The sequence below is a fragment of the Haliaeetus leucocephalus genome, unplaced genomic scaffold, assembly GCF_000737465.1.
Source record: "Haliaeetus leucocephalus isolate CR32 unplaced genomic scaffold, Haliaeetus_leucocephalus-4.0 Scaffold964, whole genome shotgun sequence".
Lineage (NCBI taxonomy): Eukaryota > Metazoa > Chordata > Aves > Accipitriformes > Accipitridae > Haliaeetus > Haliaeetus leucocephalus.
In genome coordinates this window covers 2,707,698-2,731,603 of record NW_010973400.1, presented here as the reverse complement: position 1 = coordinate 2,731,603, position 23,906 = coordinate 2,707,698, and the positions used below count along the sequence as shown (strand labels likewise).

Below are 23,906 nucleotides of genomic sequence, written 5' to 3'. Positions count from 1 at the left end.
CAGTGCTAGGTTAACGGTTGGACTTGATGATCTTAAAGGGCTTTTCCAAACTGAAAGATTCTCTGATTCTGGGCAAAGACATGGCTATGTCATTGGGTAGAAGAATGGGCTTGTTTCATGTGCTGCATCAGTGTTAGTAACTCAGTGACTACAGGTGATTTCAAAGGCATTGTTTTTCCAGAATTAGGCAGAAAATACTTTTATATTTATTGCTTCTATTGAATGTAGATATGGGGAAGGCTTAGGTTAAGCCAAGTCTGTGTGCCAACTTTTTCCTGTAAGAAAAGGAGAAGTTAAATTAGTTTTTAAGACTAAAGTATGAGTTTACCAACAGTGTAGGTTACAGTAATTGCACTTTTTGATGAGTAGAAAACTTGTTTCATTAAAACTTCAGAAAATACTATTGAATGAGTTGTCACAAATTCTACAGAAAACTAGTGTAAAAGGTAGCATGCTAACGTGCAGTTGAGAGTACTGTCATGTTTATACACTTTTCCTAATGTGTTTTTTACATTAGTGGAGCTCTAACAAAACTTTAAAAAGAGATTATTTTGTTTACACATCTTCAAGTAAAATTGCTGTAAATTGCTGTCTGTGTTTTCTTTTTTTAGTATTTTGCTTGCTTGATGTGTTGCTTTATGTTTCAGTGAAGCTTGGCAATAATTTAATTAAATGGGAACTACTGGAAATGGATAGCCATAATAAGCTAAATGATTCTGTGATTTTTAGAAAGTATAGAAATACTATCCTGTTATTATAAACTGATAGTTTAAGTGCTTTGGAATCGTCAAGTTGTGCTGTAAAATTCAGAAAACAAGTGGATCTTTAATGTTAGCGTGGACTAGACTATTAGGTATTTCTAAATTGTTTTAGGGATTATACTCATTCTAAAAGCAAGGATTATGTTCCTACATTGAGATCATTGCATGGCACAGAAATTTTAATGTTCTTCCTTTACAGATAGATTTTGTGTATCCAAGTGGGGGATGCCAGTGACCATATTGTCAGGCAAAATACTGCATCATATGGAGTTCTGCTTCTGTTTTGTAGGAGCTGGTGGTTAGTTTAAACGAGCCCAATAGTTGATTTTAGTGAACTGCTGAACCTGAGGATTCCCAATACACCAAAATACCTACAAATCCTGTACATAATGTAGACAATATGAACTGTACCCTAAAATACAATGTGTCTGCTGCTGCTTTGTCCATATTTCTGTAAGCATGCTCTTCAATTAAGCAAGCATTTTTTGGCCAAATCTGTGTAGCTCTGCACTTGTCTGACTCTATTTAACAGCCTGTCTGCAGGTAACACTTATTTTTGGGTAGCACATCAGAGACACTTGAAAATCTTTAAAAATTCTCTTGGCTTCAATGGGCACAATTCTTGTAATGTTAGTGAAAATACAAGATTGAAGGAGAAACATGTTTCCCCTTTTTTAACATGCTTTAGCTACAGGTGTTTCCTTTTAACTGTGTATAAAGAAGCTGCTGAAATTGTTGTTAAGCATAGACATATCCTTTTCCTCTGGCAGTTGCTGCAGTGTTGCTTAATATGCTGAGAGCCTCCATGAAGCATTTCTGGTAGGACAAGTAGCAGCGGGATTAATGTATGTGTTGTGAAAGGAGGTTGCATGTGGCTCCTGCTGTGGCCCAAGAACATGGGAACTGGGAATAGGAGGTGTGTTCCTCAAGGAAGAGCAAGGTGGTACTTTGGGATGGACCCAAAGCTGCAGTAACATATTTGCGCACCTAAATAAGAATAAATGCTTATCATTGGTCAGCATTTTCTCCTATGTTTTATATATAAAGAATCAACAACAAGGGAGGGAAGCAAATATTGAAAATAGCAATAACACTGATAAGGAATCTGGAAATCCAGACTAATGGTAAAATGTTCTGTATATTTTCAGACTCCTGGAGTGTTTACTCACCACTGAGGGAAAAATTAGAAGTGTGATTCAACATCTCAGTTGGGAGCATTAAATCTAATAAATAATTCTGTGGTGAACTTATCTACAAACACAGACAGAGAAAGACTGGGATTATTAGATTTATCCCAACATGTCTTATACCAAACAACTCACTCGAGGCTTCTAATGGGAGACAGTAATGTAATTGCTGGTTGCATTAAGGAACACCCCAAGTTGTGCAGCTTGAGGCATGCTGCTGCATGTCTGTATTGAAATTTCCCCGTCTTTAAACATGGGGATAAATATTTATTTAGAGTCATTATGAAGCTTAATACTAGGTTTTTTGATGGTTAAAAAGGTAGTGGTATAATCACTCATCTTCGTGACTTATGTGTACAAGGAATGCTCTTTCAATTTAGGTTCATTATCTCTGTGGAGTTAATTAGCTTTGTGGGTCGTTGGAGCATAGTTTTTATTAGAGAAAAACAAGCAACGCCTATCAGTGAAAAACAAATACAGTTCTTTGGAGAATGTGAGAAATGTCTTATGATTTTCCACAAGTAAGAAGTTGCCTTTATCCTCTTCACTAATAGCACTGCTCTTGGTACAACTACCTTTTGCCTACAAGTAGTACTAACCAGTGGCAGAGGTCTTTACAGAGCATTTTCAAGTCTATTTACTTTTCTTCTAGGATTGCACTTTCTTTTCTCCCCTCTCTTTCGATGGCAGCTTACTGTTTTAAGAAAAGAACAGTGTTTCCGTTTCTGATGTTGGCAGCCCTTCAAAGCAAGTCCTTTATTTTCTTCAGAAGATTATCTGTCTGATGCAGTGTTGTAAAGACATTTCTGGAGCTGTCCTACCAAATGCTGTGATCCTGCCATAAGCAGACCCTCATACTCTCTCATAGAAAGATATTTTTTATTTAGAATGAGTTTAAAGGAACAGAAAAAGTTGTTTAATCCCCAGCATAGTCACTTGTTTCCAACACTATAAAATTGTGAGTGCTACCACATTGAATTACATGTTAATACCTGTTACATGAAGGTGAAGTTGGTATGTACTTTGTCATCTTTAGAGAAGTCTTGGAGGTACATTAAAATGATGTTTAGCACCAGGTTGTTTGTGTGGGTCTTTGTCATTCCGTACGGACTTTCTGTGTGGGTAGAATCCACATGCGACTTTGAACTCTTGAACATGTTGTAGAGCTGTGGAGTGGGCAAGTAAAGGAGCTTTCTCTGTTGGTTTTCTGATGTGGTATAAGGAATCCACTGAGATGCTTCTGGACCTTGAGTGCAGGTTTCCCATGTTGGATCTCAAGAACACTTGCTAGTCCTGATGTTTATCCAGAGTCTTCTCTGAAAGTACCAACCTTCTCTAGAAAAGAAAGATAGTTTGACATCTGTCTTCCAAAAGTGTTACTAATATAGAAATACATTCTTTTATTTTTTTCATAAACAGAAAAAGCAAGTGAAGGCAATAGTTACTCTATTCTGGGGAAAATCTTTATGGGGAAAGTCTCCCAGGTTCAGGACTTCTTGAGTTTTGATTCCTAAAAATGCAGTGTAGTCAAATACAGTGTTAGCTTCATCCAGGTAGGTCTTGCTTCATGTATGAAGTTGTGAGATTGCAAAGTAACCTCTTTTGAAGAATAATTACTTTATGAGATATCTTCATGTCAGAATGACTGTACTTTTTTTTCTTCCCCTCCAAAATCGTACCATCTACAGTTGGGAAAAAATTATTTCTCTTTAGAAAATTTCCAGGAAATTTAAGCTAAGTCAGAAAAGTAGTAATGTGCTATTCATTGGCTGCAGCAAAGCCTGTCATGAGAGCATGTAGTGGCAACTGTATTTTGATTTCTGATGCTGAAGTGATTTGTAAAAGTATTGTAGTTCACTGCTACTTGGTGCCAGCTGAGAATCTCTGGAGAGCCAAAGGTTCACCACTGCTCTATCAAGGAGATGCATGCCTCTTGCTCCATCCTGTGATCAGAGGTGTTTGTGAAGAGATGCCTGCAGTTTGGTTTTGTGATTTGCGTATGTCTTGCCATGAGTAAGGGCTGGGGCTGTGAGGAAGGAAGAAGAACAATGATGTCTCTGGGCAAAATTAATTGTTCCTTTTGGCTGCATCTGGCTTATGGGCAAGATGTTTCTCAGCCCTGGGATTGAAGGCGTTAGTGTGAAAAAAATTGAGCTAAGCTAGATAAGTTTAGATGATGTGTCTTGGATGGCAGATGTTTCTGTTTGACCCTTCCTGCAGCTTTGTCCTTCCAAGAAAAGGAGTAGTCTTCCCTTTGTCACAGTTCAGCGTGCCCAAAGCGTGGTTGTTTGTAAACCAGGCGGTGTAATATTTCTCAGCAGTGACGCTGAGTGGCCAGTTTTACCACTGGTGGTAGCTTTGGGAAGCAGCCACAGTATTTGTGAGGACTGTAGCATGTTTTTATGGTGATTGCATAGGAGAACTGAGTTTCAAACTAATTTTGTCTGTGGTAAGTCTTTATTGTGATGGTCTCGGTTGTACTATAAGTAATCATGGCAATTACTTTGACGAATGGTTTCATGATGTGCTTTGTGGAATTGCCAAGACCTTATGATCCCCATTGTTCAAAGTGTTAATTTCAGATAGACCGATGTGGTATTTGTGCTTGGTATTTTGAGGAATCTTAATTTAAATGACACTTTCTGTACATAGATTTTCTTTTCTTATTTGTATCACCAAATGGTAACATCAAAAGAGACATGAGCACCTGGTTAAGCTAAAAATAAGCGCTCGGAATGCTTTAAACTCTCCTCTTGTGCTATGCTTTTTATTTTGTTTCTGTTGCATATTGGGGTGGGAGTTGGAAAAAACAGTGAATCCTTTAAATAAGAAATGTTGGATGGGGCTTGAATGCCCACACTGGATCCCTATTATAAGTATTGAGGTCTTTAAAATTTTTTTCCTTTTAAACAAATTATTTCATTGTCCAAAGGTTGTTAACCTGTATTCATAAAACAATGACCTGTTATAGTTCAGGCTGAAAATGGCAGACACTCTCTCTTAAGTGATGTTAGGTTAAAATTTAGTTTTCTGGGACTTTGTTCAGTTATAGACAAGCACAAAAAATCTCACTATCAGACTGGAGAGCTGTGCTGACTTGAAGGTACATTGTTCTCTAGATCCTAATTCCTGCTAAAAAAAGCCCACATTACTTTCTTGGCTTGGCTTGTAAGGAATCACAGCTTTGGAAAGACTTTGGATACTACTTTGCTTCCCCTGCCCCTCCCCCCAACCATTTCTAGTTGGAATTTAATACACATTTTGATTCAGCTTTCTAAATTAAAAGATGCTGTGATATGTCCTTTTAAACTTCTTAAATTTTGAGGTATTACTGAATGTTGATAGGTGTTAAGAGAGATGTGGCTAAAATTGTCTGAACTGAATATGATTTCTTTGAATTTATATTTACAAAGTATGTATATTTTTATATATTCACTTCTAAGTACAACAGTCAAATTATGAGGGAGGAGGTCTGCTTTGGATTTTAAGACTTACTACATTATTTTCTTCCATGCCTATAAAAAACCCAGTGGAGAGCATATCTTTATGGAATTAGGCACCAGAAAAAAAGATTTTCAGTCTCTGTCCTCAGGGATAGGGAAAATCTGAAATTCTTACCTTTGAAAATAAATTATTAGCAGGTTGGTCTTTTCAGGATATATATTAATTCTCCTGGAACATTCACACTATGTACTTTGATAACATGTGTGTTCATAGTTATTACTTTGCTGTGACAGTAGCTGCTTGCACTGACTTGCTAGGACTATGCTAGAAGCACTTGTTGCTATAATAATGTGGGTTGTAGCCAAAGATATCTTTCTTAAATGAAATTTATACTTGCAAGAAACCTGTCATGGAGATGGTTGCTGAAAAAATGCTTTTGCATGTTTAGTCTGGGAACGAATAAACCATGCTAACAGCAATTGTGGTCCTTTGAGCAAAAGTGCGCAAAATACTTAGTGTGCAAAAAATAGTGAGATTCTTGGGGAGTGTGTATGAAGGCAAAAATGAGAATGAAGGGTGAATGCTGATCTTGAAACACTTGAATGAGATGTTAACCATCATACAGCTACAGGTGTGAATCTGGTGATTCGCTGAACTGCAAAATTTTAACACATTTGAGACAATGCTATGTAGAACTTTGAATTTCATAGTTGAAGAGGAAACATAATTTGCCAGATTGTATTCAAAGACATGTTTTGCTGAAATGTACTAGAAGAGTTTCAAGATTGATTGCCATTTTCTTGCTTACTTTGTGATGTATAAATAGGAAATTGTGCATTTCACGTTTAAACAGAAGTTCCCTTACAATGTAAATTGGATTCTTTAGAGAAACTATGGTGATGGCGGTAACTCCGGTCAAGGAATTGTTACTGTATTTTTAGCACTTTGCAGCCACTGACATGTGAATATATTGTGGTGGTCTTAATCTTCCTGTCATTGATTATAAAAAGCTGAGGAGTGTTGTAGCTACCTGCTTCAAAAGATGATCAAAACACAGTATTTTATATAAGGAAAATGTGATGTTGCTAATATTTTATTTTCCATAAATGAAGTTGCTGCTGACAGCTTTAGGAGGACTTCTTTATTTTGTCCAGATAATTTCTATAAGCATTAACCACGTTACGCGCTTCCCATTCATATCTTAAAATTAACATTTTAAAAAGATTCAAGTGCTCCTCTTAATTTTTGCCATTGGATGTAAGTTGTCCTCATTTGTGTATTACAGCAATACTCACACTGCCTATCAATTACTAGATTTAGATCTGATTTAGATCTATTTAGATTTATTATCAGTATATAATCTAGATTTATTTAGATTCATTTAATCAGAAGAAAGAAGGAGAGGGTTCTTGAAGTGCAGTTTTGCGTGCAGCCTGCAAGAAGACCCTTTCATTGAGGCCATTCTAAAAAAAAAAATCGGTATATCCTTAAGAGAGGGAAGCAAAACTCCAAATTCAGGTGCATAGAGGTTGTATCCCAATGCCCTCCCACTCTTTCTGTCATACATATCCCCAGTGAGTTTCTGTTTTGTTTCGGTTTAGTTTTTTAACTATTTGTATTTCCCTATTAAGCAGCATGGGTGAAGAATTAAATTTGTACACATGTGAGCAGAATGACAGTCTTAACAGGAGCTTCTTAAGAGGAGACATTAAGTCTTTTTTGGAAAATGTGTTTGCATATATGTCTAAACACAGATGAGAGATGATTAACATCACTAATGTGTCTATATTGGCATGTACATCAGCTTGCAGTCCCTTTGTTATTGTTCTCTGAAAAACTGAAAAAAACCTGTTGAATTTTTGTAGATTCAAAGCGTTTAAAGTCAGTTTATGTAGGAAAAGAGGAAGCATTTTATAGTAACTTTCTTTAAAAGTGCTGTGGTTTTTAAAGCAACTTGTTAATATCTTATTTGAAGGATTATTATTCCCTTGACTGTCTTCTAGTGAGCAATACAAATACTTGAAGAACAGATTTAACAGTTCTTTGGAAGTAGTAATGCTCAATAGAATGTATTTTTAAAGGTCAGGTTTTGTTAAGTAATAACCTTTTCATGCTGTTTTGGGGGTTTCCATTCAGAATTTTGGCTAATTCTTGCATTCATTGATTTGAAAAATTAGATATTTGTCGAGAACTTCCCAACTAAAACTTCCTCCTACTTAAAAAAAAAAAAACCACAAACCCAATTATTTCTGGCAAACTGCTTTTCCTGCAAAGGATGCACACCCTGACCTTTAGACAGCAGGTAGGAGTTTTTCTGAAAGTCACTGTTGTTTCTACCTGGTATATCAGCACAGCTCTGTAAATATGATTATTCCCTGCAATTTCTCTTTGTTACTTTGAGGCTGTAATATTTTATACTTTTTTTTAAATCATTGAAAAATGGTAAATTGAAATTGTATGCTGTTTAAAAAAAAACCAAAACAACCTGGAATGTTACTATTTTGTCAGACAAAACCAACATATTTTTGTTAGCAGTCCCAATTATTTTTTTTAGAGTATTGGCAAGATGAAGCATGAGTCTTTCTCGCAGCGGTACGGTGTTAGCCCTCTGTACGAGAACCTTTAAGCGACATTGAACGCCATTTGTTTATCGGTGAACCAGAGGAGTATTTGGTTCACGCAGGGTACGGTGAGCAGCGTGCATCCTGCCTGGGCTGCACACAATCGGCAGCAACAGGAAACTGCTTTTCACCAGCTTTGGAGGACGACAGACCTTGTTTGAAAGCGAGTGTAAAGCAATCTAGTTGAGGAATTGTCTCAGCTAGCGCTTGCACATCTGGGAAGCAGGTTTGTGTTTCGTAATGTCCTTGCCAAACTGGTAGGAGCTGGGTGTGTCTAGATCTGACTTTGTCTCTTGAGAAGCCAAGCTTTTATTTTGCAAGTGAGGGTGTTTTTTCATGTTTTTGGTTTTTTTTTTTTTTTTTTTTTTAGGAGGCCCAAACATATGGGCCATCACCTCTGAAGAGCGGGCCAAGCATGACAAGCAGTTTGATAGCCTTAAACCCACAGGAGGCTACATTACAGGTCGGTCTGAGATTCTGCATTACATGTTAACTTCTGTGTGTGCATAAGTGTCTTTGTAAAACAGTTTGAAAACTGCATCCTATTTCTTGCCCTTTGTTGTGTGACTAATAACCATACTCTTTGGGCAAACAGCCATGTGTTATTATTAAACTTCTACAAGCTTTGGGCTAAAGTCTGGCACAGGAACGCTCTTTTATTAACCCTGTCACTTCTGCAGCTAGTGGTTATGTGCTGTCATTCTGTCTAGTTTCAAAAACCAAAGAGTATCAGGCGAAATCTGTGCTTAGTTGGGAGGCTGCCAAGGAGCACTTAACAGTAGCTATTGTGGCAAGTGACGCCAGAGACACCAGAAGTGGCTCTCCTCTGTCTGAACAGTGTTAGAGAATACTGTGCTGTTAGATATCTTTGTTTCGGGGAGGAGGCAGGGAAAGAGATGCTGACAGCTTGTCCTTGTTAATGACCGCTTGAAATTCATTACCCCTTGGGCCTTCAGCAAGTTCTGGATGGGCTAATGGCATTTTGCAATGGCCTGCTGTCAGTTCCAGTTGCATTCAGCTGCTTCTCCTCTGAAACAATTGGGTCATGTTGCTGCGCACCTCAGAATATGCAGTTTTTAAATTTAAGAATCTGCTCGTGACATCAAGAAAAGGCTCGATTTCACTGGCAAAGATGACTTAAGAATGCCCCATTCTTTGTGTGCAGGTGGGCACTAAAGACCAGCCCCAATCTCTCCTACCCTCCTAACTACCTATCTGGTGACTCCACTGCCCCTGCTTTTCCTCATTTTGGTCCAAAAAAGACTGAGGAAAGAGCGGGGAAGTTGTCTGTTTGGAACATGCACATCTTCTGGCTAAGTGATAGGTAACTCGTGCTTTGGCCAAACAGCTCTGGGAGGCTGGTGTTTACTTTACCACCAGCTGAAAAGTATGCAGTCCCAGGGACTTGACTACCTTTAGGCCACATCTGGGCTCTTACCTGCACGTACGTCTGTAGACTTCATTATTTATTTGGCAAGTGCTTGAAATGAAAGGCTGCGTATGAATACAAAGGAAGAAAGCTGAAAGAATAACTTGAAGTCTTAGCTTTAAGCATCTGTAATTCACTCATAGGTAAGCATAAACAGCACTACCTGTGTTTTATTACAAGTTTGTTTAACAGCATGGTCAGTACCAATTGATGTGGAACTTGATATGGGATTGCACAACAGTTCCCATTCCCTTCCCAAAATACTGAAATAGCAGATGTTCTGTGACGGAACGGGATATTAGTTAGGACATGAAATCTTTCCAGTTTTTCTAGAGAGGCAGTACTGGCTAAAGTTAGATTGAATGAAGGAGAAGGAAAGAAATAGCATGCACATCCTTTCCAGTAAAAGTAATTGGGTCAGGACTAAATTTTCAGTCATTTTTACTTCTTTAAATCTTGTATCTATTAAACTGTTGGCAGCTGTTATTTGTGACCTGTTAAAGCTTTTTATAGCTATTTGAAATAACTTCTCAGAGCAGGGATTCAGGATTACAGAATACATGGGTATCTGATGATTGCAGTCACCAGGGAAGGAGTTAGGTGGTACAAAACCGGAAAGCTTGGCATCTAGCGTGCTGGTTCCTTTTGAAAATCTGGTCCCATAAGAGAGTGCTGAGGTCTTCTGAAAAACTATCCTCTAGTGTAAAAGTCTGTCTGTCTTTCTTGTTTATCATAGGTGATCAAGCACGTACCTTTTTTTTGCAATCAGGTCTACCAGCTTCAATCCTTGCTGAAATATGGTAAGGTATTATTTACTTTTTTTTTCTTTTTTTAAGATAGGAGATACATAGCATTCAACTACTACCTTTAGTATGTTGTCTTGTCTCAAACAGGCTTTCAGCAGTCAAAGTAGGAGTGTTGTCTGAATCATTGTTTTAATTTTCTTAAATTTAGAGGAAGGATTGAGCCCATATGTGTACCAACACTTAATTAAAAAGCAGTATCTTTTAAAATCTTTCTTATGATGTTAATTCAAATTGGATGATATTGAACACAGCCTTTTTAAACTATAGTAAGTGCTTGAAACAAAAACTGATGATAAATTGCAAGGCTTTCATAGAGGGAAGTGCCTGTTGGATTGCCACAAAGGTAATTGTTAAGCCTTGTCTTTATATTTTAAATAATAATATGGAAAAAGAGGTAAAAAAATAACACTTTAAATAATAATATGGGAAAAGAGGTAGATAATGGGTTAATGAATTGCTGGAGATACCAAATTGAATGATGTTTGAAATACTAGTAACCACTAAAAAATGGCAATAAGACTAAGTGTGGGAAAAATTATATGCTACTAAACTGGGAGTGGAAAATACACTGAAAGTAGAAGATGGGAAAAAAAATCTAAAGCCACAGAAAATGTTATAACAGTTGTAATACACTGTAAGATACCAACCAATGCTGTAATACAGGAACTGGAAGAAGTGCTGTTCTTTGCAGCATGTATGTGATGATTGCGACACTTGAAACAGACATTTTTTTCTTTGTAACTCCTCAGTCTTCACTAGAATACTGTGTTCATTTTGGGGTACTTGGTTGTTATGAAGATGTACATGTGCTAAAAGACATGGAGTGGAGGCTCATAATAATTAAGAACTCACTTGTGAAAGAATATTAAAGAAACTAACTAAATGCAAAGTTAATTTCTTCTTCAGACACTTAAAGTGCCTAGAAAAGAGCTGTAAAGAAATTTTTTTAGGGCCTTGGAGTTTTATACTGAATAGTAACAGAATGAAATTGAAAATGTAGCTTAATATTAAGTCTGATTTTTTTTTTTTTTCTCCTAATTATATTTACATTCCTGTGCCTGGTCCTCGCATGTTTAAATACCAGTAAGATTTCATATTTTCTGTCTGACCAGAAATTTTGTCTGTTTATGTATGCACTGTTGCATATATTTCCTGTTGTGTTTTGAGTTCCTTTGACACTTTTCCAAATAAAGATAGTGTGGCTGTCAGGCTTAAAAAAACCCATAACACTCTTTGTGAATTAATGGAGTTTTCATAGTGGTATATAGTGCCTTTAGCAGGTTTCTGCATCCTTCCGTTTTCAGATTCTTGCATTAATTCCTTACATTACCAGACATTAATTTAAAATAATTAGTCTGGCTAGTAGCGTAGAAAAAAGCATAGCAGAGGCATGCAGCAGAGGCAACAGGTGTATCCACTGAGCAGGAGACTACTGCTTTTCCTAGTGTCTTCCTACTTTCTCAGGTGTTAAGTATTTAATATATAGCAACTTTAAAACTGAACTCTGCAGAAGACTACCAAGGGGGTAGTCAAACTTCTCCAACTTCTGAGGGTTTGAATGTTGTCAAAAGTAGAAAATCTATAAATGGTTGCGATAAGTTTCTTGTTTTCTTGTACAAAACCAGTAAATAAATCTGATAGAAAAGCTTCTTGTTAAGTGAAAAAGTTAAATTTGCATTTCTTCCTTGTGGGCTTTTCTAATTTTATTTTATTTTGTTTGTAAGGACACTATCGGACCTGAACAAGGATGGAAAAATGGATCAACAGGAGTTCTCTATAGCCATGAAACTCATCAAGCTGAAATTGCAAGGACAGCACTTGCCTGCAGTTCTCCCTCCTGTCATGAAACAAACTCCAGTATTTTCGCCGCTAATGTCAGCTCGCTTTGGTACTTATGAATATATAATTACTTAGTGTTCGGAGGTAAAAAACCACAGTTAATTGCAGCCAAATACAAGCATTAATCTGACCACAACAGTTGAGTGAATCAGTGAAAAAGACCCAAGGATATTCTGATTTAGGAAATTCACAAAGTCACTTTCTTGACATTTTTTATGATTTCATTCTTTGAAGACACTTAATAATAAAGGAAAACCTTCTATTGAATTTTGACGAGGTGCAAGAAGGCCATTCGCATCTGTCATCTGACTTTCAGGCTTTCGTCTCGTACTGGTGGTCTTTTTTTGTCTCCCTCCTGCTCATTCACCTGTTTGTACTTGGGGTTTGTAAAGGTGAACTTAGTAAAGGTCAAAGTTTTGGTAGAACACTTATTTTAAATATTTTTTCAAAATTAATCAGGTTGTCTATTTTGGTTATATGATCAGTTGAATAGAATTATTTTAACTTTTTTTCCCTTTCTGATGGTGTTTTGGGATTCAGTGCATGCCTGTTGCTGTTTTGTTGTTTTGTGGAACAAAATATATGTAATGACTTCAGCTGGATTACAAAATTAGTGCATACTTCTATGCTGAAATTAAATACATGCATATATTAATTACATACACAATTTAAAATGTCTGCCCATTGCTAAATCTTGTGTGTTTGCATACAAGTGTATGCATTTCTAGATAGCTATGGTTGGCATACAATTAATTCCTATTAACCTTCCATCATCTCATCTGCATGCTGTTGTCTTCCACGAGATTCAGCCAGTAATTCAAGTGCCCTTATTTGCTTCAGGCAACTGCCTTAAAGAAACCATTTGCTAGGCATGGGTCCCAAAGTATGGACTTTTCACCCGTATGGATTCTTCCAAGGCTGACACTTGCAAGAGACTTGATTCAGAAAGAGTATCAGCTTCTCCCTGTAGAGGATTGTCACAACTTTTGAGTTGCATTGTAATTCTGTCTCAGGGGCCAGACATGGAAAGGCTTCTTGAAGAACTAGTTATAACTGCAATTATAGAAAACTAGATCTTATTCTTTGGTGAAATACTAGCTAAATCTACCTTGAGAATGAATTGCTTGTAAGGATTTTTTTTTTTTTTTTTTTTTTTTAGTTCATTTTTTTCAGTATATTTTCTTCTGTGAGCTGTCTTGTCTAAACTTTAGAGAAAAAGTAAATATTATACACAAGCATCTATTTTAACTCATTGTATCTCTGGACACAGGTTGCTTTATGTATTTTCTCCCTAGCATAATGGACCCAATTTCTTGCTGGAGCCTCTGCAATATTAAATCATGAATTGTTGGATTTTGCTCTAGGAATGGGTAGTATGCCAAATCTGTCCATGCCAACGTCTATGTCTACGATCACACCATTAGCTCCCATGTCTCTGACCTCCATGACTTCCATTCCTCCTTTGGTTATCTCTGCTCCCCTGGTGCCTTCTGTCAGTACCTCCTCGTTGCCAAATGGAACATCCAGCCTTCTGCAGCCTTTGTCCATACCTTTCTCTTCAAGTAAGTATAGTACAGTCCAGTACTTGCTTTCAGAATTGTGAATCCTATTTTCTCTGGCTAATTCCAGACAGGAATGCTAATTTTTGCATGCAAGTTAAAAAAAAATAAAACTATATTTTTTCCAAAGTTCACATTTGTCAAATCAGTTCTAACTAGTTAATCTTAACAACAAGGCACTGATTAGCTTTTCTTACTTCTCTCAAAGCCTTGAGTGTTTATTAGAAAGCATTACGTTATACCCAGTTGCTTTACAGTTTTTTGGTTTGTTTGTTTGTTTGTTTCAGCACTGCCTCATACTGGTTCTTTAGGTCCTATGGCAGGAGGGTTTGGTGGTACTAGTATACAGAAGGCACAGTCACTAATCGATTTAGGATCTAGCAGGTATGAAAGTTAAGTTTTAAATGGTTATATCTTAAACTTAAGTAGTATATCTTCCAAAACTTATAGAGCACTTCTATTTCCAAAGTATATTAATTAAAAATTAGTCTATCTAATACGACCTACCAAGTCTGAAAACAGATTGTTTTGATATGCACAATAAATAATATTTTCAGTAAATCTGACAAAACTATCCGAAGTAGGTGAGGAGTTCAAATGAGAGAAAGTGGTGCCAAAAAGAAGGGAAGTACCTCATTAGGAAGTAGAAGTGAAACTTAACAAGTGGTTTTAAAAGCAATGTTTATGGATTGATGTGCTCTATTCATTATAGAGGGCTCCATGAAATTAGCAGGCCTGTAAGGATAGTATGTGTTATAAATATTTATGTGTGAATTTGATTTATGAATAATAGAAGATTATGAATCCTTGTAATCAGCTGCTGTGTTTCACTGATTTTAGAGCTTTGCCATAGACAAAGTGAGGGACTAAGCTTATCTATCAATTGGGCATCCAGGGAACAGTCTCCCAAATGACAATCCAGAGAGCATCACAGCCCCAGCTCCGTTCCAGAGGGTGACTCAGAAGTACCTGTACCTCTTTGCTGCTGATACAAGGCATCTAGAATGAATGCGTGTCTAACTTTGGGCTCCTCATACAGACAGACACCTGATACTAGCAGATGTTCAATAAGATGGTTGTAGGCATCGTGTGTACCTGTAATCATCTTATGGGTTTTTTTCTTCTTTTTTAATTAGAAAGCTTTCTTTTGCTGGTGTTGTAGTGTTGCAAAGTAGCTCTTCTTCAGTGTTACTGTTGACAGCATTTTCACCATCATGTTACCTAATTCCATGCAAAGGATGTCTATCCAGCATCATGCCCCAAAGGCTTTGTTTATATCAGCATTCTTTACTTTATTGCCGTGGATAACACTGCAAATAGTTTTTACTTGGCAGAGTAGGGGATTACCTTAAACAAGGCAGGCTGGATGCACCTGGTTTTGTCTGATCTTCAAAGATGGGACACTATGAAAATGCTGGGAGTTGCAGGTGGAAGTTTTATAGGTGTAACTAAACGCTCCATTAAGTGCTATTCTGCAGAAACTGAATGAGTTGGAAAAACTCCATTCAGTCTGTCATTGTCACTAATAAAAAGAATAGGTAGAGATGGAATATAATGGCTTTAGCAGCTTTAGAAGCTGATTTTAGTTGTGAGTTTTTCAGATAAATTTATATGCTCATGGTTATTCATTTGCATACCTCTTAAAGTTACTTAGACATCGCCCAATGCTTCACAGCCCTTGTAAACATTCTTGTGAAAGTTGAGATGTTTTTCTATGGTTTCCAATAGTAGTACGTTGCAGTGGTGGACCGAATGTGGCGTAAGTGTCTGTGATACCAAGGGAACAGGATCTTGAATTCAAGAGTTTCATTTTAGATATGTGTCCTTAACTTTCACACTAAAATTCCTTATTAGTGATGAAAATATTTGTAGCAAGTTAGCAGAGGAAGAACTTTGTGGAAGTTGTTTCATGTTACCAGAAGATATTACATATCTTCTGTTCCAGTACCTGTTTATTATTAAGCCAAGTAACTTTGAGTTCTCTCTCTCTCTCATTGTATTACAGTTCGAATTCTTCCTCTAGTGCTTCACTAGCTGGTAATTCACCAAAGATTGCATCCTCAGACTGGGCAGTTCCTCAGGCCTCCAGATTAAAATACAGACAGAAATTTAACAGTCTTGATAAAAGTATGAGTGGCTATTTATCAGGTGAGTATGGCATTTGCTATGGAGGGGGAAAACCAGCAGTGTTTTCTGCCTCTGGAATGTCACAGGCTGAGGGGTGGAATCCCAGTTTGGGATTTGACTTCCATATGAAATAAAAGACGAAATTGTTGATATTCAGACCTATGCAGGAGAGAATGAGTTTCGGCTACTGGTTCCAGTCAGCCGAGAAATGGAAATAGCTATCAGTTTATTGGCCTGGGCTCTGTGTTAGACCTGGAGGGGCCTGAGGAGGCAGCAGTCTCCCCAGGTAGACTGGGGAAGCTACAGCAGCAGTCGAGGGGGAGAAGAGAAGAGTGGCAGTAGTGGGATCTAACTAGAAGAGCCTGAGAACCATAAGGGTGGGGAAGTTAGCTCCACCAAGTCAGCAGTCATTCTCTAAACGTCACTCTTTGGACTGAAACTCTTTCTTATGACTTGTAAACTGGGGGACATCTCACAACCATTTTTGTGCCATGTGCTGCTATGCATATGTATTTGTAATTGCTTAGATATTTGGGCTTTATCTTTTCAAAGAAAACAATTCGGGAAAGGCACTGCAGCCATTGATGGGAATTTTTCAAAAGTAATTTAAGAGAGTCATTCCTTGTTGACTTTCAGTGACATTTGTGCTGTGCCATGGCATTATGGTGGTTTCGAAAGACTTCACACAAAGTTAGTAAGAGTTTTATGAAAGTTCTTATAAAACTGGATTACTCGCTGTAATGCAGCGAGTAGAGTGCTGGTCAAACAGTTAGTAGATGTAAAGTCAGTGTGTATGTCTGTATCTGACTATGTTTCCCATTTTCTATAAGCACTTGCCAAGCCTCTGCCTCAGTTTCCTAGCCTACAAAAAAGGAGGCTAGTTCTCCCTTTCAAGAAAGGGACTCAATGCTTTTTATCTTCTTCAGTTGATTTTGGGCTGAAGGTTTCATCGACCTGCCTGGAAAGGTATACAGTTCTGTGCTATCAAAGGAAAGCTGGTAGCTTTCCAGCATGCTAGCTCAAGCTTTAGGTAGACAGTCAGCTGTGCTTTCATAACAACTGGGGAGATTACCATAAATATCCATTTTTCATGTCAATTTTTCTGTTAGGTGCTCCGAGTGAAAAAAATTACACAAGAATACTTACCTCTTTATTGTGTTCAGGTTGTAATGCCTGTTGTTAAGCTGAGAAGTAAAGCCAACTGTTAGCCACTGATGAAAATGGATTAGATAATATTAAAAATAAACATGCCCCAGTTCATGACCTATTTTTTTGCTACATGTGAGTCTTTGTTCAAAGTATTTATTTTTACTAAAATCTTTTTCACTAAGGATTTCAAGCAAGGAATGCCCTTCTGCAATCAAACCTTTCACAGACTCAGCTGGCTACTATTTGGTAAGTTTAGTTACTGATTATGAATTCAGCACATTTATGGTGTTAAGAGAGGAAATATACTTTATTTAATAAGAAATGATGAAGGGACACTGTAGATCTAAAATTATAAACTGAAACTAAGCTACTTCTTAAACGAGTTTGTTCATTAATACATTTTCAAAAGACACCTTGACATAATATAGTTCATTTTTTCACTCTTTTGTGTGTGTTAAAGTCCATATAATAGTACAGATATTAATTTCAATTTCTGATTCAGTGATGCACTAGTTTAGCTGAGATGAGGATTTGTTCATTTTAAAAGTAGGATTCTGACATCAAGCGTGTTAGTTTTAAAATATAGAGAAAGATTAAAAATAAAGTAACCCTTCAGATTTTTAGAGTTTTACTGCAGTTCCCATAAAGTTATCTGCATATTACACGTTTGTTAAGGCTTGCTTTTACTGTGGTGATGGAAATGGTTACAGTTGTCTGAAGGCTTGAATAATCTGCCCTGCTAGATATGGTAGTTTGAACTATGCCTTCAGACATAACTCAGATGTAAAATATACTGGCCCTAGAGAATTCACAATGATTTGGTGCTTTGCATCTCTTTCTGAGGTCCCTTTCTTCTTCATCTTTATCCCAGGGCAGTTGTTTGTTTGTCTCAGCAGCAAGCTGAAATATTCCTTATTATTCATTCAACTTGTTTGGTTGCATGCTGTGAGGGTAAAAAAGGGAGTGTTGGGTTGTATTCCTCCACTCTGGAGTATGGGGAAATAAAGCAGGTATATAGTGACTGTTTTCCTCCTGGGTGCCTAGCCTGAATATGTCAGTAGCCAGTGTGAAGAGGTCTATGTGCTCATGTAGAGAATTAAGAGCCCAAATTTCAGTTCTGTCCAAAGTGAGGAATTACAAATATTTCTACCAGGGTACCATATTCATGGTAATTACTGTAATAATGGTACAATTATGTGTGAATAGTCCTGGTCTTTGAACATAATAAAAATCTTGTTTCATCATCTCCTGCTTTTGTTTTTCATTGTGGTGTGTGTGTGGGTGATGGGGTATTTTTGTTTTGTTGTTTCCCTTTTGGTTTTAAGTAGCTGGGTTTTTTAACTGATTTTTTTTTTTTTATCAAGCAGTTATTTTATTAAGCATTTCACTTAAGTGCATTCTAAGGACACATTCTTACAATTGTATCCACGTAGATAGTTCTTTGAGAAAGGTTCCTGCTTTCTTGCCTGCATTTCTGGAAACATGTCACTGGTTTCCCACCCACACCACCACCCTGGTTGTGTGGGAAGCATTTTGTAGGCTAATGATATGATTGTGTAGTTTGCCTTCTCCTTAGAGGGGGTAGGTGATCCTTTTCCTACCCATTGCAAGGTACTCTGGGGCAGCTCACATCTTCCTTGCACTGTTGAGGAGACACAAGGGGAAAAAAGATTTCTATGCAAAGGTTCCTGTTGTAGAATTTGATGTAATTTTATATAATGTTTTCTTTTGCTTTAAAAATATTGGGAAAAGTGGTTTCTAGCATTTTGAGCTGGTTAAGAACAGTCCTGGATTCTCTTCCCAGCTCTTCTCTTGGTGATACAATAAATCAAGAGTTGTCTCTTAACCTTTCCTGTCCTTTTTGCTGTATTTTACGAAAGCATCTGAATAGCATTATATTATTAAACAAAATAATATCTCCCTTCATCAACTGTTCATGTTATTAATTGTAATTATTTTTACCAGAACATTTCCCAGGAATTCTCTATTTTTAAAATTATTTTTACAGTAAATTGTTTCAGCTGTCATTTGTGAGTGATTCTAATTGTGGTTCTAATTATTATTGCTGTTAAAACTGTGCAGGTCACTAGCTGATATTGATGGAGATGGACAGCTGAAAGCTGATGAGTTTGTGTTAGCCATGCACCTAACTGATATGGCCAAAGCTGGACAACCTCTGCCACTAACTCTGCCTCTTGAACTGGTACCACCTTCTTTCAGGTATATCACTGAGGGCAGTGAAACATAATATATTTTCAACGGAAGTGTTTTATACAAAGAAAATAACTGTGTTATTTCTCTAACAATGGTGGGGTTTTTTTCCCTCCAGGAGTGGAAAATGTACTGAAAACATAAATGGAACTCTGCCATCTTACCAGCCTGTGCAAGAGGAAGAGCCACAGAAAAAACAGCCAGGTAAAATAGGGTTCACATTCTTAATGTATAGGGCTGTCTTTGAAGGGCACTGAAAACTTTAGAAAGTGGAAGACATAATCAAATTCCTAGGGAGCTTCATTTCAGGAGCTAGATCCCTTCTAACTTGTTAAAGGTTGTTAAGTGGATGTTGTCAGTGTATTACATCTAATAGAATTGAGAAGGCAGAGATAGGGGCTATTTTTAGCTGTAGGAAAGGAAAAGTGTGCTGATTAATAATGTATTTTGGAAAAGAAATCCTTCATGGCCAAATACTGCCATGCTACTGCAATTTTTTTTCAGTTGAAAGTTCCTGGCATTACTTTGTTCTGGACATTTTGAAAGCAAGGAGTTCCAATGTAGCTTAATTCTCTGAAAACTAGATGCAATCTGCACATAACGTAGATTCTACTATTGACTCCCTGATGCTACCAGCAAAGGTCTCTTACATGCACGCTGCGAGACATGACTTGCCTCTCTTTTTGTAAGAGTGGTTGCTGGGAGCCTAAACCATTCCTTTGTATCTCTTTTTATCCTATACTGCAATAATTGAGCTTGATCCTGTTTTGTTTTCTGCTGGTTTTAATTCTAGGAGCTCATATAGGGAACACCCTTAAAAACTAAGCTCTTTCTCTGTGTGTTAATGTTTCTTCCACATTGGGAAATCTTTTTAACAGAAGGTAGTCTTCTCCTAGCTTATAAAAGCTGTTCTTTTATATTTCTGCTAAAATTCAAGTCATTTTCGTGGTCGGTTTTAAATTACAACTTTTTTTTTTTTTTTTTTTTTTGCAATTGGAGTAGACTTAGGAAAATTTAAAGGAAAATAAAAATAATACTTTAACAAATGCAAGATGCTTATATCATCCATGACCCAACAACCTGAGCTTGCCAAAACTAAAGTATCTATCTTTAGTGGCATAACTGAGGTACTTGTTTGAGAGCAGTGTTTTGCACAGGACAGAAATAACTACCTTTCCTTATTTTAGTGACATTTGAGGACAAAAGGAAAGCCAACTATGAGAGAGGAAATATGGAGCTGGAAAAACGCCGTCAGGTCCTGTTGGAGCAGCAGCAGAGAGAGGCTGAACGTAAGGCACAGAAAGAAAGAGAAGAACAAGAGCGAAGAGAGAGGGAACGTCAGGAACAGGAACGGAAAAAACAACTCGAAATGGAAAGGCAGCTGGAGAGACAACGAGAGTTGGAAAGACAAAGGGAAGAAGAAAGGAGGAAAGAAATAGAAAGGCGGGAGGTTGTTTTCTTGAAATTATTTTTTAATGCTTTAAGGAATATGTACATGCATACAGTATCCACTTGACAGAGCATTCAGGATTTGAGTGCTGGCTTTGGTTCTGTCTCCTCGCATGGCTATTGGCAAGTTGTCTTGGAGATAGAACATCATTTCTGTCTGAAAACATCGTGTCTGTTATAAATTAATCAACTGTTGGTATAGGCTGAAGATTTTCAGATACTTCATAGGACAGATGACATTTTCTTGGACAGATTTCTTGGATTTATACAAGATTGTACTGAATGCATAACTGATAATATTTTGACAGTTGAACTGGAGACAAATTTGCTTCTACTTGGTGTCTCAGCGCATGCATAAGACTTGCATATTTTATCTAGTTCTGTGAAATACTCAAAGAAGGTTATGAGCAATATCAGTCAATGTGCTCATTTATGGGCAGTATTCCAAGCTAAACAGACTTTCTCTCTGAATTATGTAGCTTTTCTTCTTCATCCAGAGTTAGGAGCATGGCATGAAGAATCTTACAGGATCACTTCCTCCATTCTTTGATGCTGAAGTATATAAGAGCACTTTACAAAAATCATTATGTTGTGTTCCTGTTATGCTACTTAGAAATAGAGCACATTATATTAAATCATGGTCTCTGAGTTCTGCATCGCCGTTGTAATTTAAGGTAATGTAACTTTTCTGCAGGCAGCAAAGCAAGAACTTGAGCGCCAGCGACGATTGGAATGGGAGAGAATTCGTCGCCAAGAACTTCTTAATCAACGTAACAGGGAACAAGAAGAAATAGTCAAGTTGACCTCTAAAAAGAAGAGCCTTAATCTTGAATTAGAAGCCCTGGTAAGACAGAAATTTCACTACGCATCTTGAAATACAGTATTTTGAAGTATGCAAATCTTAGAATCTACATTAATGACCCACTAGGAGTTTCACTCTGTGTTGGATGAGAAATCTAAAGCAGACACTTTGAGTTGTTTAAAAGAATTGATCATGAACTAATCTGCCCACAGATTTAGCGGAGAAGCGATTTTTGCCCTATGTGGTATAATTTGTCTTTGATTTCTTTCTAGACGGACAAACATCAGCAAATCTCAGGCAGATTGGAAGACATTCGAAGCAAAAAGCAAATTCAAAAAACTGAGCTGGAGGCTTTAGATAAGAAATATGACCAAGGAATCATGGAAGTCAAGCAACTACAACAACAGCTTCAGGTTTGGAACTTTCTGTTAAGCTTGTAGTTTTCCTTTACTTCCTATTCTGTGTTTCTGTAATGCTGTTGATAATAAATACATCCCCATAGGATGTGGAAAGAGGAAATGGGCAAGGCCATCAACATTGCAGAGGTTTTTAGTTTTATTTGTGGTGTTAAATAATTATAGGTACTACAAAAAGCTGATAGTTGAATGAGGACAGCTGTTAATACCTCAGCTGTTCTTTTGTGAACTGATAATAGTGACTTCTCTTTAACAATGAATTCTTTTATGGCTCCAGACTCAAGTTTTTCTGAGGACTATTTTCCTGTATGCAGAGCAAGTTGGTCTTCGGGCTGAATTACTTGCTGCTCTTTTTTCTTTTTTTCTCTCTTTGAATAGCAAGACATGAATTATTTCAAATCAGTTGATTACCATAAATTATCCTCTACTATATTTTTATGTAATTCTCCTGCACATCAGGGAAACTTCTTTTCATGTTCCTGTGTGTCACAGAAAGTTATTGGTTTGTTAGGCTTGGGGCAGTCAACTTAAATGTTCTCATGATAATATTTACACTTTTAGCATGTCTGTTAATTTTTTTTTCCAGCTGTGTTAATGTTTTTGGGTCAAAAAGCATTACATTTTAATAGTATTTGTATTGAGAGTATAGAAGTCATTTTTCCCCTACCTCATAATGATAACTTGCATCCACACTGCATTAACATGAGTTGAAGTTGTGTTTGAAAATTCACCCATTTTTACTTACTGATTTACAAACAATATTAAAAATTTGTTATGTTCTCTTCAATATCTACAGGAGTATCAGAATAAACTAATCTATTTAGTTCCTGAAAAGCAGTTGTTAAGTGAAAGAATTAAAAATGCTCAACTTGAAAACACTCAGAGTAAGTGCCTACGAATGAATTCTCTTCTGTTTGCATTGCTGGCTTTTCATCACTTCTAAAAAAGGCTGAAGGATACAGAGATGTTAATTGCATGTTCACTTTTGTATCTCTTCAGTTAGTGCCATCTTAGCATTGTTTTATCTGTATTCCATTATTTCCTTCATGTTCTAAACAAGGGGCAAACAAACACGTTTTTGCGAGAGAGCGCAGATTTTGCTTGAAACTTTATTTATACGGACTATACAGTCCACAGATATTATTACACCTTGTCTTTTTTTAGTAGTGTAAACTCAAGGGAGTTCGTTTATGTAAAATTTACACTGGTCTTTACATCAAATCACACTAGAAGTCCCTGTCTAGAGAAGCTTGCTGTGAATTGGTCTGATCTTAGAAAAAACAACTTGCAAATTATTCTGTGTATATATTAGATGTAATGCCTGCATGTCTCAGGCATTGGGGCCATTTCTTTGTGCTGTATACAAATAAGAAGGTAAATCAAGGAATTTTTGTGAGGAAAGAGATTGGGAATGTGTGTGTATTAGGAAAATAATAAAATAATGAGTGAAAGCAGAAGTCCTTGTAAAATTACTTGTCTTTCCTTATGCAGGTACAGGAATCAGTTCAGTGCACAAGAAATCCCTAGAAAAGGAAGAATTGTGCCAAAGACTTAAGGAACAACTAGATGCCCTTGAGAAAGAAACTGCTTCTAAACTTGCTGAAATGGATGCATTTAACAGTCAGCTTAAGGTACATGCATTATCTAAATACTTAAGTCTTACACCAGTAAGCAGTATCTTTATTTCTCCATCCAGTCAAAGATTGGTGGCACTTCTGCCAGGCTTCCAAAAAGCTTTCCCCAACTTCCAATGTCAAATAAGAATTACCAAAAGTTTTGGAGTAAATGATGCAATAAAAATGCACTTAAAACTATTTCTAACATACTAAAATATGGATCTCTTGCTAACCATTGCTTTGCATGAATCCACTGTTGCTCACTCTCAACTTTTGCCTTCTAGAATTTGTTTTGATTTAGAATTGAAGTTTTTCAGGCCCTTGCAAATTCTGTTCTTGCAGTACTGAGGTTATATTGGCTACTATTTTTGAACTGCGGAATGAACATTTAACTTTTATTGAAAGAAGCACATGGTTTCATAGTACATTGTACAAGATCTGGTAGGAGACTTAGGTATTGTTCTAAAAGTAAGCATAGGCCACTTACCTG

At 36.9% G+C, this 23,906-nt stretch overlaps 1 protein-coding gene across 2 annotated transcripts in view; it reads left to right on the top strand.

Annotated features, from left to right (window-relative positions):
* ITSN2 (intersectin 2) overlaps positions 1-23,906 on the top strand; it is an 86,151-nt gene that overhangs the window by 24,412 nt on the left and 37,833 nt on the right. For both annotated transcript variants that reach the window (XM_010584270.1, XM_010584269.1), the window contains exons 3-16: positions 8,384-8,476; positions 10,179-10,242; positions 11,973-12,136; positions 13,452-13,649; positions 13,934-14,030; positions 15,652-15,794; positions 17,105-17,168; positions 19,005-19,142; positions 19,252-19,337; positions 20,321-20,583; positions 21,277-21,426; positions 21,657-21,797; positions 22,597-22,684; positions 23,292-23,431. In XM_010584270.1, the coding sequence (XP_010582572.1) occupies positions 8,384-8,476; positions 10,179-10,242; positions 11,973-12,136; positions 13,452-13,649; positions 13,934-14,030; positions 15,652-15,794; positions 17,105-17,168; positions 19,005-19,142; positions 19,252-19,337; positions 20,321-20,583; positions 21,277-21,426; positions 21,657-21,797; positions 22,597-22,684; positions 23,292-23,431 (1,829 nt within the window). The remainder of the gene's footprint in view (positions 1-8,383; positions 8,477-10,178; positions 10,243-11,972; positions 12,137-13,451; positions 13,650-13,933; positions 14,031-15,651; positions 15,795-17,104; positions 17,169-19,004; positions 19,143-19,251; positions 19,338-20,320; positions 20,584-21,276; positions 21,427-21,656; positions 21,798-22,596; positions 22,685-23,291; positions 23,432-23,906) is intronic.